At 44.4% G+C, this 13,775-nt stretch overlaps 1 protein-coding gene across 2 annotated transcripts; it reads right to left on the bottom strand.

Annotated features, from left to right (window-relative positions):
* Positions 1–2,100: 2,100 nt before the first annotated feature.
* Positions 2,101–12,475, bottom strand: CCL21 (C-C motif chemokine ligand 21). Of its 2 annotated transcripts, none has more exons than XM_044002745.1 (4): positions 12,341–12,475; positions 3,065–3,185; positions 2,701–2,889; positions 2,101–2,607 (listed from the first exon to the last, which is right to left on the bottom strand). In XM_044002745.1, exons 1-4 carry the CDS (start codon positions 12,378–12,380, stop codon positions 2,565–2,567), a joined length of 393 nt encoding a protein of 130 aa, XP_043858680.1. In that variant the 5' UTR covers positions 12,381–12,475; the 3' UTR covers positions 2,101–2,564. The 2 variants fall into 2 exon arrangements, with proteins under 2 accessions (XP_043858680.1, XP_043858670.1); XM_044002735.1 differs by lacking the exon at positions 12,341–12,475 and adding an exon at positions 3,479–3,632.
* Positions 12,476–13,775: the final 1,300 nt, after the last annotated feature.

Below are 13,775 nucleotides of genomic sequence, written 5' to 3'. Positions count from 1 at the left end.
TTTAAGTGAGGAAGGACTGTGGAAAGCCACCAGCCTCACTCTCTTCTCCAGAGCCATCTGGCTCCAGTGGCAAAATATAGATCAGGATGACTAGAATTGGCCTCGGATGTTCGAGGCAATTGGGGTTAAGTGAGTTGTCCAGGATCACACAGCTAGTAAGTGTCAAGGGTCTGAGGCCAAATTTGAACTCAGGTCCTCTTGAATCCAGGGCCAGTGCTCTATCCACTATGCCACCTAGCTGCTCCCCCACTTAGTGGCACCTGAACTAGATGAAGGTATAGAAAAGGAGACTGAGAAGGAGAGGTCAGACAGGCTGGAGGAGAGTCAGAAGAGATCAGTATCCTAGAAACCTAAAGAGGGTAGAGTAACCAGGAAGCGAGGATGATGTACAATATCAAAGGCTGCAGAGACTTCAAGAAGGATGAGAATTGAGAAAAGGCCATTAGACTTGGCAGTTAAATAAGAGATCACTGGTGACTTTGGAGTGAGAAGTTTCAATTGAAGAATGAGGTGGGAAGCTATATTTGCAGAGTATTTAGGCAAGATTTGAACCTAAGTCTTGTCAACTTCAAGACTACTGCTCTGTCTACCATAGCATGTTGCCTGGGTTCACTCAGATCTCCAAGCTGTCCAATCATGAACAAGTCACTTAAACTCATGGAACTTTATTCTCTTCATCTGTAAAATGGTGGGGGTGGGGGTGGGGGTGAGGGTGGATTAGGGATTAATAATTCTTACACTCTCACCTTACTGGTAGGATGGTACTAAAATGTGAGTTATTATTGCAGCCCCTCATTACCTCTTGCCTGAACTACTGTGGTATTCTCTTGTAGCTATTCCTACTGCTGCTCTCTTCCTCATTCAATCTACCCTTCCTGTGGAGACCTGCTCATATCATGTCTGGTCATGTCAAAAAATCTTTGGTAGCTCTTTACTGTCTACCAAATGAAGTCCACATTCTTTTGCTTGTCTTTCCAGCCATGTCTTGTGCTACTCCCCACCACAAACTCTGCTGCTTCAGCCAAACTGAAGTGTCCCTAGGGACTTACACTTTACTTGCATGCCTCCATCTTTATGTCTGGACTGGCTCTGTTGAATTTCTGCTTATCCTTTAAATCCTGGCTTCTTAAACTGTGGGTCGCAACCCTTTATGGGGTCAAATGAGTGTGGGGTCATGAAAAATTTGGCAACAGTAAAAGGTTATGTATAACTATTTTATATGCCTATATACTTAGGGTCATGCAAAAATTCCTTGGGCAAAAAGGGGTCATGAGTGGAAAAAATTTAGGAAGCCTTGCATTAAATGCCCATCTCAAAATGCCTCCTTTCCAAAGCTTTTCCTGATTTCACACAGGGAATGATACATTTAATTCCCCCCCCCCTTGTTTCTTTTTTAAATTTCCTTTGGGGAGAGGAGCCCGATTCCTACCACCCTCCTTTTTTCCGCCCCAACCCCATTGGAAAAGAGAGAAATAAAGCTCCTGTAACAAATATGAAAAATCAAATACCCACATGAGCTTTGTCCAGAAATGTATGTCTCAATCTCTATCTTAAGTCCTTCACCTCTCTATCAGGAGGTGGATAGCATGTTTCATGCTATTCTTGGGATCTTGGTTTGTCATTATACTGACAGGATATTTTCCCTCCTTGAAGCTTATGTACACTTCATGTGTCTCTACTTCACTTATCATGCATTTTATATTATAGTTATATGTTATTAATATGTCATTGCCTGCTACTAGATTATAAACTCCCTGTGGACAGGGACTATTTTCTTATCTACACTTTGTATTTCCCCCATAGTTTAGCACCTTGGTTCACCATAGAATAGGCAGTTAATAAATGTCAAATTGAATTGACATCACTATATCATATCTACATGCAAGCAAAACAGAGCACACATTCACACAAAGATAAGTCATGCACACACATATATACTTGCACATATAGACACCTACAGATTTCACACAGATATAGATGCATACATACATGCATTTGTATGTGATATATATATATATATATATATATATATATTCACACCTTGCAACACACTCACAGGAGTTAGGGCATAAGGCAGAAGCTGGGAAATTCAAACGCTTTATTGAGTCTAGATACAAAAAGTATTTACAATGAGGGGAGGGACAAGTCAATCATTATTGCCAGCAGCAGTGGCAGGGTTAGGCTATGGGGAAAGGGACAGAATAGGGATAGGGACCAGAGTCAGGCCCCAGGGGAGGACCAGGGGAAACCTTTCCCAGGAAGGGCTGGGTCAACCCCTCATCCCCCTACCTCGCTCTGGGAAATCTTGCATTGTTTCTGCAGCTCTAGGCCTTTGAGGGCCTGGGAACATAGACAGAAAACTCAAAGCATAAGAAAGAGGGAGTCTCCAGGGTGAGCTGGGCAGGCATGGGACTAGAACCAGGAGTCATGCCTAGTTGTTTTCCACGACCTGAATATTATGGCTCAGAGCCGGGCAGGGATGGGGTGGGGTGGAGGTGTGTGTGTGGGGACATTAAGAGGGGGCGGCAGTGAGGGGACCAGGGTCAATGGAATCTTCGATGCCATCACTGGGTAGCGGGTCTTTTGGAGGTTGTAGTCTGCTCAGTTCTGAAAGGGAAGAATAGAAAGGAAAAGGTGAAGGGAGCCTGCACCCCAGCTGCTCACAACTCCCTTCCTTCATTCTGAAGGCCTCTCCCTCACCTCTTGCAGCTCCTGGTCTCTCGGCTCTTCTTGCCTGGCCTGGTGGATCCCTTCTCCTTTCTGCAGTTTCGGGGTTTGGGTTTGGGCAGGGTTCCCCCATGCTTGTCAAGCTTTTTCACCAGGTCTTGCACCCATTTCATGGTGGGGTCAGCACACAGATCTGCCTGTGAGCTTTTCCAGGGAGTAAATCTGTAGGGAGCACGTTTGACAGAGATGAGCTCAGATCCCAGTTCATGATTTCCCCCACCTCCCCCAATATGGTGTCTCCCTCCAGCCACGTCTCAGGGGCTCACCCAGTCTAGACTCTCAAAGCCCTCCCTCTGACCCCCTCTCCCTATAGTTGCTTCCCCAGCCATGTCCTTACATTATGGCCGAGATGGAGCAGCCCTGGTTGAGTTCTTGCCGCCTGTAGCTTCGGATGATAGAGGCTGGAATCTGCTTCTGACTGTACTTAAGACAGCAATCGAGAGCCCCACTGTCACTACCTGAAGGGTGAGTGAAATAGAGCAGTCCAGGAATTGGGGTGGAGGAGAAACATACCAACCTGGCTGAGAACTTTGGCCGGAGCATCCTTGTTCCCCTCTGCTCCAGAAGTATACAGTCAGGGAGAGGATTGGGAGGTTCACTGAGTAATGGCCAGTGCCAGTCTAGAAGGTTCCCTTTCTCCTTGGGGGCCTCCCCTCTGTTCGGACCAATGCCCTCCTCCTCTCCCATCCTCCCCAAGTCCCTGCTTTGATGTCAATGGCTGCTGAAGTACTTTGTCTTGTTCGACCAGTACCTTGGGTGCCTGGGCTGCAGGCAGTGAGGACCAGGACGGCCAGCATCAGAGCCAGCGCCATGGAGGACAAGGACCAGGTTTGGAGCTGGGAATTGAAAACTGGAGCAGGAGGTCAGGAGGCTGAGAGCCAGATGCTAGGAGTTGGAGGTGGGAGTAGGAGGCTGAATGTGTGGGCTGCATAGACTCCCACTCCCTATTTATCAGGTTCCATCACTTTCACTTCCCCTTTGGCATCCAGCCCTTTCTGTCCCCAGCTGTCCAGAGAAGGATGGGGATCTCCCTTCCTTTTTCCTGGAATGTTGATTCCTGCCTTGGCTCCTAACCTCTTTTCTTCCCTTTCTATCCTTGACTGAAGGGGAGATAGTGGGGTGAAGTTTGGGGAGCTCTCCAGTGTCCTGAGGGTAGGATGAGAGAAAAGTGGTAAAGTTGCTGAAGTCTTTTTTGGTGGAGGGAGAGAAAAAGTTCTCTTCTGTGTGCCCCTTTCAAGTGCTTTGTTGACTGGGCTCCATCTATCAGTGAGGAAAGCTTCTGATAAACACAGTGAGGGGCTGGGGACTGGATGGACTCCCCCTTCCAAGGTAGGATATAGTTTTAAAGAGCAACTGATGCTGAAATCAGAGGCATAAATGTCCAATGATGGAATTTCAAGTATTATGAAAGGCTAGAGAGGAAGATCCTTCTTTTTAAAAAAAAAATCCCTTAAAACATCATGAGCTTGACAAATATAAACAAACATGAATATTTCCATACATGAGGAAGAATAGAAGATATAATTGGGTATGACTGAATCACTATTACATTCAGCTAGTAATATATTTGTTACATTTAGCATGGTAATACCAATGCTGTCTTTCTTTTTCATGTTCCCTTCTGATTTTTTTCTGCTCACCTCTGTGTACTTAAAGAAATGTTTCATTGATGCTCTTTTGGGGGGAGCATCATAATCAATACCCTCTCTCCCTACAACAACTCTATCTTGCCTGAAAAACCCTTCTAACAAGTAAGTATAGTTAAACAAGATAAATCCACACATTGGCCATGTATGGAAACAAAAGTCTCATTCAGTACCTCTAGTCAATCACCTCTCTGCTAAGAGGTAGGAAGCATGCTTTGTCATCAGTCTGAAGTTTTCCCTGGTCTCTATATGGATGAATTCTTAAAATTTTCAAAGTTGTCATTCTTCACAATATTGAAGTCATTGTATCAGTTGTTTTCCTGGTTCTACACACTTCACTCTGTATCAGTTCACATAAATCTTCCCAAGTTTCTCTGAAATCTTAAAACATTGGGGACATGAAACAGTTTGAGAACAGCTGTCCTATACCAATGAAATCAGAGGTCCAGGCCTTATTGCTATGTATTAGTCTCTGTAAAGGAAAGAAAGAAAGAAAGGTGAATAAGGCATAGTCTCTGCCTCCCAGGGACCCACAGCCTAACTAGGAAGATAGAATGATGTACAGAGATACCCAGAGACAGCTCCATTGAAAAGCTAGTACTTTATCTCAGCTTCCAAGCATGAGTAGGACTCACCTAAATGGAAATTGGGCTGAGGTGTATGTGTGGGGGCAGTACAATATATTTCAGGTGAAGAGAATATAGAAGACAACATGAGGGTAAAATCAGTTTAGCTGGAGCAGAAGGTAATTGAAAGGGAGGAGAACATTCTGACAGCATCTGGGAGGCTCTGGTGAGGAACCATTGGAGATTCTCATGCATTTCAAAATCCTTATTACTTTTTGCCTGCATTACTGCAATGGTCTCCTAATTGGCCTCCCTGTTTTGAGTCTTTCCTCTCTCCATCCACCTCAGAGTTACCAGAGTGAGATTTCTAAAACAGATCTGACCATGATACTTTCTGTTCAGAAAACTGCAGTGGTTTCTTCTTGTCTCCAGGATAAAATAAAAACTCTTCAGAGGGGAGTTCAAAGACGTTCAGCTTCTGGCCCTGAGTGACTTTGTCTAGCTTATTGCATATTCCTCCCCTTTTTTTCCCTGTGTTCCAGTTAAATTGACCTACTTGTTCTTCACACATTCTATCTGTTCGATATTCCTTTGCCAGGCTTTCTTCCATGCCTGGAATATTGTGCTCCTTACCCATCTCCACCTCTTAGACTCTTTCTCTCCCTTTAAAGCTAGAATTAAGTGCTACTTCCTATATGCAACCTTTCATTATTCCTCCAGCTATCAGCAGCCCTAGAAGTTACCTTGAATTTGCTTTATGTACACTTCTATGTGTATGTGTTATTTCCCTTGACAGAAGGCAAGTTCCTTAAAACCAGGAAACATTTGGGTTTTGTCTTTTGATTTTGTCTAGCCTATTTCCTGGCACATAGTAGGTACTTAATAAATACTTGTTGGTTGATTGATACAAGGAAGAAAGCCAGGTGATGTAAAGGATTAGACATTTCAAACAGGTGCATAGAGGATAAATGGCACAACAGGACAAGTTCTGGATTTTCTGGGCACAATTGAGCACTGTGTGTGGGGTGAGCTGCCCCACATCTTTCTTCTCCCCTCAGGTCTCTCCTAGAGGAAGGGTAGAAGGTAGAATGCCTGATGATCCATTGAAGGAAAGAGGGATATTGGACTTGAAGCAGGGACAGGGGAGCGGCTCTTCAAGTATTTGAAGGCTGTCATGTGGAAGGCAGATTAGACTTGTTCTGACTCCAGAGCTCAGAACCACGGAGGCTGATTTTGCCTCCATGTCAATGAAAACTTCTCAGCAGGTAGAGAGATCCAAGAGTGAAATGGGATGCTTCAGTAGGTAGCAAGTTCCTCATCCCTGGAGGTCTTTGGGTGATGGCAGAGATGTTGTAAATGGGCCCCTACTTAGCTATAGGCTGATCCAGTGACCTTTGGTGTCCCTTTTGCCCCTGAGATTCTGTAATTTTTGGAAGCACTGGGAGGGGGCTGCTTGGTCATTAGCCTCATTAGTCCATGAGGGGAACCCAGGACTGGTCCTAGGTTAGGAAGTATCCATTCTTCTTAGCCCTGGGAGTAGAACTGGGCTAGAAAGAAGATCTGGAGAAGGTCATGGGGAGATTGCCAGGCCAGGTGGTAGAGGAGGATTAAGGTATACTCTGTGTGCAGGTACTTTCCAGTTTGGCGCTGCTAGTGGAGCTTGCCTGGGAGAAGGCAGACAAGGGGAGGTGGCTGAGCTAGAGCCTCATCATTTTAGCAGCAGTTCTCCAAAGTTGTTCTATCTATCCCTTGGCTTCTGGGTAGACCAGCCCCTTCCCAGAGCACAGTCAATCTCTTGCTGGTACTTGGACATCTCCTGGGAGGTTAAACCCATCCAACTTCATTTGTTCCCCAGTCTCCCCCTCAACTCTAGTCTCCTACCATTTATTTTGCTCTGATATCTGAACTAGATACCTCCCAATGTATCTGTTTCCTTCTTGCTCCCCTCTCAGGGGAGATGAACTGGTTGCTGAAGAAGGGGTTAGAGTCTAACCCTGGGGGCCAAGGGGTTGAGAGAGAGGGGAGGGACAGGATGTGGCTTGAAGTGGACTGGGGCCTGGCAGGTGGACATGCTGGGGCAGGAAGCAGCTGTTCTGGGAGCAGGAAGATTCCCCAGGCTGTGTGTGTGTGTGTGTGTGTGTGTTTGTACCTAGGGAGAGAATCACTAGGTCAGGGAACAAGGTAGGCTTAGCTTCCAAGGATAGAGTGGGGGGGTCTCTTCTCCTGGGTGTTTGGTGGGTCTGGGAAGACAAGTGGAACCCCACCTTCAGACCATTGCAGTTCCTGTACCCTGAGCACCATCAGCTGTGTCCAGGATGTCCTGGGATCTTTACTTCTCAAAACCCCTTGGGTGGGCACTGTGTTGATCTCTCTTGCCTAGGGAAGGGGAAGCCCCACATGTAAATATAGGTTGAGGTTCCCAATAGGGTGTGATGGGATGGGGCTAGGAAGGAGCTGCCCTTTTCCTTCCCCCCCTCCCCAATTCTCCAGTAGCTCCACCATTGGCTGGCTGGTCATGATGCCTGGAAGCCTACCATTAGTTTCACGCCTTGTCCCCTGGGAGAATGCAAATTTTGCAGAGTGGATGAAATTCATGAAGGCTCAAAGCCTATTGATACCTCAGCAGGAATGGCTTCCCAGAACCCTTTCTGTCCTGGAAGGCTCTCATTGGAGAAGAGACAGGTTGGTTTGGTGAGGGGAAGGGAGAAGCAGTTTCTGCTGTTGGAAAAGGAACACTGTGGGGTGGGAGAGGAGGGAAGGAAGTTGAGGAGGATATGATTTAACAGTTTTGACTCACTGGAAACCCTGGGAATAGATAGCAACTGCCGGCTCTACATGGTTTTGGGGGTTACAGATGAAGAAAGGTAATCAGCTTGGCTTTGTTGGTCTCAGCCCTTGTCCCCTACATCCTGGGGTGAGGAGTGCAGTAGAGGATAGGTGGGAAGATGCTCACTCTCCAGGTGTGGGTATTTCAAGAGGCTGGAAATCCCCATCTTGAGAGGCCCAGCCCTCCCTCCATTTCCAGCTCACCCCCCCCCAAACCCCACACCCCAGACCTGAAAGGTCCCCAGGGCCCATCTGCTCCTGGCTGGTGAAGTCTCTCAGGCAGAAGACATAGAGAGTTTGGCTGACCAGCATTCAGGGAGGGCTCTGCCGGGAAGTTCGAGCTCAGGGGCTGGGCCAGTGCGGGAATGGGGCTCTTACAGGCTCAGTTATTTGTACCCCTACCCTGAGGTTTGGTTCTAATAGTAAGAATCAGAAGAGAACAGGGCCTCTTATGGCACTTAGCCCTGGGGTACCAGGTTCCTTCTGGGAACTGGCTTTATGTGGAGAGTGCAGATATGAGTGTGAAAGAGTATATGTGTGTTTGAAAAGTTGTGGTTATCTGTGGACATGGTGTAATGGCTTGATAATGGGTTCATATTTGCCTAGAACATTTAGGTTCACATAGTGCTCTCCTCACAACTGAGTCAGTAGTGCAAGTATTATCGAGCCCATTTTGCGGATGAAGAAATTGAGGCTCAGGTTAAATGACCTTGCCCTAGATCACAGGAATAGTAAATGTAGGGGGCTAGGATCTGAATCTGGCTCTCTTGGCTCCAAATCCAATGCACTTCCTGCTATGCTATATTATCTTTATATAAAACATAAAATGTATGTTTAGGATTAGGAAATCAGATGACAGGAAGGGTTAGGGCAAGGGTCTGTATGAAAGGTAGTAGGAGTTGGGATTTGGACAATGAATGGCTAATTTTAGGGTTCAGTTTTGCTTCAGGGTTATGCTTGATAGCCATAAATAGCTCTCTGAGGGCAAAGACCTCTTTGGGTTTTGTTTGTTTGTTTTTGCGGGGCAATGAGGGTTAAGTGACTTGCCCAGGGTCACACAGCTAGTAAGTGTCAAGTGTCTGAGGCCAGATTTAAACTCAGGTCCTCCTGAATCCAGGGCCAGTGCTTTATCCACTGCGCCTCCTAGCTGCCCCCTAATCAATTCTTGTTGAATCTGAAAACTTAGGCTCTAAGCTCTGCTTATGCTTTCTTTCAGTGAGGAGAGGGTTAAGTCACAGGGCCAAGAGCCAGACTGTTAAATTTTCTGTGTGAACATTTTCACCACAGAAATGCTACAAATCAGGGCTTGATTTATTGTCTTGTTGATTGTTTGACTTAAGAAAATGATGGAGAAAATGCTAACAAGCAAATTAACTTAGCAGTGTGTCCAATGTACTTTTTGGTTTTTGAGAGCAAGTTTATAAAACATTTACCAGGACACCCTTGATCTAGGGTCAAGATTGATTTACAATCAGGGACTATTGTGCTGGTTAGAGTTCAGGTTTAAGAAACTGGGGCAAGGGCTATGGCTAAGGCTAGGTTTAGTATGAGAAAAATCTAGGCTTTTTGACAATGGGCAAAAATGATGCTCTGGTGATTGGGTTTGGACTAAGAATAGAGGGAGGGTTATTTAGCTTTCAGAGTCTGGTTAGGGTTCCAGAAGTTAGGATTCAAATTGTCCAACCAGTGTGTTAAGTTGTATATGTTGGGGTCCTGGGATTTGTCTTACCCTTTCCCAATCTTTGACAGATGTGTGGAGGATGGTATGGTCCAAAGTAAAAAGAGAAGAAGAGTTACTGTGGGTCTTCCATGTATGACTATGTCTATGGTTGGTATGCCTATTTGGGCACAGGATAAAGTTGGTATTGTAGAATTAGGCAGGCAAACATTTGTTAAGCATCTACTGTGTGCTAGGCATTGTGCTAAGCACTTGGTGTTATTCATTCATTCATCCAGTAAGGCTGTGTTAAGCAACTGCTTTTGTATTCTTGCCTAGAATAGGTGCTATGGAGAAAAGATGGGATGAAGACATATCCAAAGGAGCCAACAGTCAAAGGGAAGATCGGGGAAGATATGCACATGGGAGAGAATTCAATGACAATAAAACATCGTTTACAGAAAAGACTATATGAATGGTATGGAGAGTAAATGTTATAGGAATATAGGAAGAAAGATTATAATGGGCTGATCTAGTCCAGGAAGACCACATGGAGGAGATGGAACTTGAAGGATTGGTAGGGTATATATATATATATTTTTTTTTTGGCGTGGGGCTATGAGGGTTAAGTGACTTGCCCAGGGTCACACAGCTAGTGTCAATTGTCTGAGGCTGGAATTGAACTCAGGTCCTCCTGAACCCAGGGCCGGTGCTTTATCTACTGCACCACCTAGCTGCCCCGGTAGGGTATATTTTTAAAATTCATTTTTATTTTATTTTTAGTTCTCTCCTCTCCCTTCCTCACCCATTGAGAATACAAGAATAATAAAACCCATTCAAATATGTATAGTCATGCAAAAAGAGTCTCTGCATTAGCCATAGTCTAAAAACTGTCTTTATTTTTAAAAAAGGAGAGAGAGAGAGAGAGAGAGAGAGAGAGAGAGAGAGAGAGAGAGAGAGAAATAGAAGAAAATATAACTCAATCTGCATTGAGTCCATCAGATCTCTATCTGGAAGTAGATAATATGCTTCATCAGGAGTTGGTAGAGTATACTTGAATGGAAAGGAGGAATATAGAAACATAGATTTAGAGATGGAAAGAACCTATAACCCTAATCTTCCTTTGGCTTCCTTTGGGTCCCAACTAAAATCCCACCTCCTACAGAAAGGCTTCTCCAACCCTTCTTGATTCTAGTACCTTTCCTCTGATAATTATTTCCTATTCATTCTATATACAGCTTGCTTTGTATATATCTCTCTTTGCCTGTTCTCTCTCTCATTAGACTGTAAACTCCTTGAGGGAAGAGGCTGTCTTTTGCCTTTTTTTTTAATCCCCCATGCTTAGTACAATCCCTGGCATGTAGAAGGTGCTTAATAAATGTTTGCTTTCTTTCTTTCTTTCTTTCTTTCTTTCTTTCTTTCTTTCTTTCTTTCTTTCTTTCTTTCTTTCCTTCCTTCCTTCCTTCCTTCCTTCCTTCCTTCCTTCCTTCCTTCCTTCCTTCCTTCCTTCCTTCCTTCCTTCCTTTCTTTCTTACAGGGCAATGAGGGTTAAGTGACTTGCCCAGGGTCACACAGCTAGTAAGTGTCAAGTGTCTGAGGCCAAATTTGAACTCAGGTCCTCCTGAATCCAGGGCCAGTGCTTCATCCACTGTACCACCTAGATGCCTCCTTAATAAATGTTTATTGAATTGAATTGACTGCCATTGAGCCCAACCTCCTCTTTTTACAGATGAGAAAGCTGAAGACCAAAGGGGTTATAAAGTGATTTGCTGGAGTCAAACAGCTAGTAAGGGTCTAAGGTGGGATTAGAATCCATGGCTTTCACACTCCGAGTCCAGTATTCCTATTACACCAAGCAGCCTCAATGATAGGTAAAACAATGGGCATCAACAGTAGTCTCCTTATTCATTTATATACTGCCAAATTCCCAGGTATATCATAATCCCTGAAGTCAGAGTTTTTAACCTTTTTTGTGTCATGGACCCGTTGATTAGTTTGATGAAACCCACAGACCCCTTTTCAGAATAATGTTTTAAAATAAATATATCTAGGTATATCTAAATGTAATAATGTAGAAAATTTACCTTATATATGTCATAGATGTGTCTTTGTGTATATTATATAAATGTTTGATATATTATGAAATATAATTACATATCACAAATAAATACAAAATTAAAAAAAAAGAAAATGCTAAATTTCAGTTCATGGACCCCCTGAAATCTGTCCTGAGGTTAAGAATCCCTGCTCTAATGTCCCGAAAGCATTTGTATAGGTATACTTTCCATATGTCTGTGTGGGTATGCATATACATATATGGGGAAATGCAGATTGGATTAGTTGTGCTATCATGGGGTCTGTCTTATTCCCTCACTCCCCCCACTAATGATTTACCACAAGGAGGTCTCTCCCTTCCCGAAGTCCAGATTCCCACAGTCTGCTTGCCCAGCCCCAGGTCCAGATTCTCTGAGGGTTCTGACCTTGAAAGCTGCAAACTCTGGAAAGCCCCTTGCTTACTCCTTCCCTGGCAGAGATTTCATGGAAGAGGGGTTTTGGGGGAAGGAGGAGGGGCTGGAGAACTGGCAACATGGCCCCCTCTTGCTGGAAATTAGAATCCTTATCTGGACCTTTCCTGGCATCTTCTAGACTGCCCAGATTCAAGCCTCTCGCCTGTATTCTCCTGATAACCATCCTGACCCTCTCTACCCATTTTCTGTGCTTGCCAGTCCCTCCCTCACATTTCCCTTATGCAGACCATTCATGTCAGTTGCCAGATGTCTCTTGGGATTATCCTGGCCAGGTGGGACTAGACCTTCAAAGCCTATAAACCTCTTGTCTGCCTGATTGAGATGCCCATTCCTTCTTCCCTTTTCTCTTGATGGACAAGGTCTTAGGGCATGAGTGATCTTAGCACCTACCTGCAGCCAACACAGCCGGGGTCCACACTTCAGATCTCATAGATGGCCAGTACCAAGGCCAAGGTGCTGTTTCCTTTAGCCCTATTGCTTCATTTCCTTCCGACTCTCACTTTCTCCCACTCTGCTTTTTCATTTCCTTCCATGTTGGACTCATAAAATGTTTTCTCTGGTTCTGGGTTGTAAAGGGCTCGGAAACAGGAAGCAACAGGCCACATGATGTCCCTGCCCTGCTCCTGAGGCCAAAACCTTGAGAAGAGTTCATTAGCCTCAATTCATTCATTAGACTTTGCTTAGAAAACAAAGAATCTCGGAGTTGAAAGGAACCTCCCATACCTGGGACAACTAGTGGTCATCCAGTCTTCCCCAGAAGACATCCAGACAGCCCATTCTTTGGAAGAGCTCTATTGATTTTCCCTTAAATTGAGTGGACATTTAGCAACCCGTAGCTCTGAGTTTAGCCCCTTGGGGCCAAGCATGACAAGGCTTATCTGTCTTTTGCATACAGCCCTTTGAATACAGGAAGACAGCCATCTTCTTTCTATACCTTAAATATTCTCTTTTCCAGGCTAAACATCCTCGGTTCCTTGAAATAATCCTTTTATCACATGGATGTGGTTGCTTTCATCAACCTGGTTCCTTTCCTTTGAATGCATTCCAGATTGTCAATGTCCTTTTTATTATTATTATTATTATTTTTAGAATAAGGTGGTAGTTTATTTAGGGGCAAGGGAACGGAGGAGCGGGGGAAGGGAAACCATGAAAGAAATCCTTGGACTTCTCATGGGGAGATAGGTATAGAACAAAGCACATGGCTCTGAGGTACCAATCTCCATCAATGTCCTTTTTAAATATGGTGCCCAGGACTGAACATAACACATAACATTCCAAATCACATTAGGGTTTTTTTTTGTTTGTTTTTGGTCTACTGGGTCAAACTCATATTGAGTTTTTAGTCCACTTAATCCCAAACTTTCTTTTTATATGAATGTTGCCCAGCCATATAACACTCTTCCTATAACTGTCCAGTTTTTTTTTAACCCAAATGTAGGAATTAATATTTATCTTTTTGTGTGTGTGAAGCAATTGAGGTTAAGTGACTTGCCCAGGGTCACACAGCTAGTAAGTGTCAAGTGTCTGAGGCCAGATTTGAACTCAGGTCCTCCTGAATCCAGGGCTGGTGCTTTATCCACTCTGCCACCTGGCTGCCCCTTTAATATTTATCTTTATTAAATTCTATCTTATGAAAATTTGAGCCCAACCTTTTTAGTTTGTGGAGTCCTTTTTGGGACACAAATTCTATCATCCAATGTATTTATTATGTATCCCTCCCTGTGGCACCTTGGCATATTTGTGCTACTTCTTTCTTCATCTAAACCATACTTTAAAATGTCTGACAGTTCAAATCTGGCCACAGACACTTGGTACTTACTAGCTA

The sequence above is a fragment of the Dromiciops gliroides genome, chromosome 1 (assembly GCF_019393635.1).
Source record: "Dromiciops gliroides isolate mDroGli1 chromosome 1, mDroGli1.pri, whole genome shotgun sequence".
Taxonomy (NCBI): Eukaryota; Metazoa; Chordata; class Mammalia; order Microbiotheria; family Microbiotheriidae; genus Dromiciops; species Dromiciops gliroides.
The sequence above is the reverse complement of the archived record's forward strand: the minus strand, read 5'-3'. Positions and strand labels throughout refer to the sequence as shown.

Excerpts from the sequence above, each read along its gene's own strand:
- CCL21 (XM_044002735.1), bottom strand. The coding sequence starts at position 3,539 with ATGGCGCTGGCTCTGATGCTGGCCGTCCTGGTCCTCACTGCCTGCAGC. Across the intron at positions 2,890-3,064 it reads TGCTCCATCTCGGCCATAAT|ATTTACTCCCTGGAAAAGCT; the intron begins GTAAGGACATGG and ends TGCTCCCTACAG. Across the intron at positions 2,608-2,700 it reads GAGACCAGGAGCTGCAAGAG|AACTGAGCAGACTACAACCT; the intron begins GTGAGGGAGAGG and ends CTTCCCTTTCAG.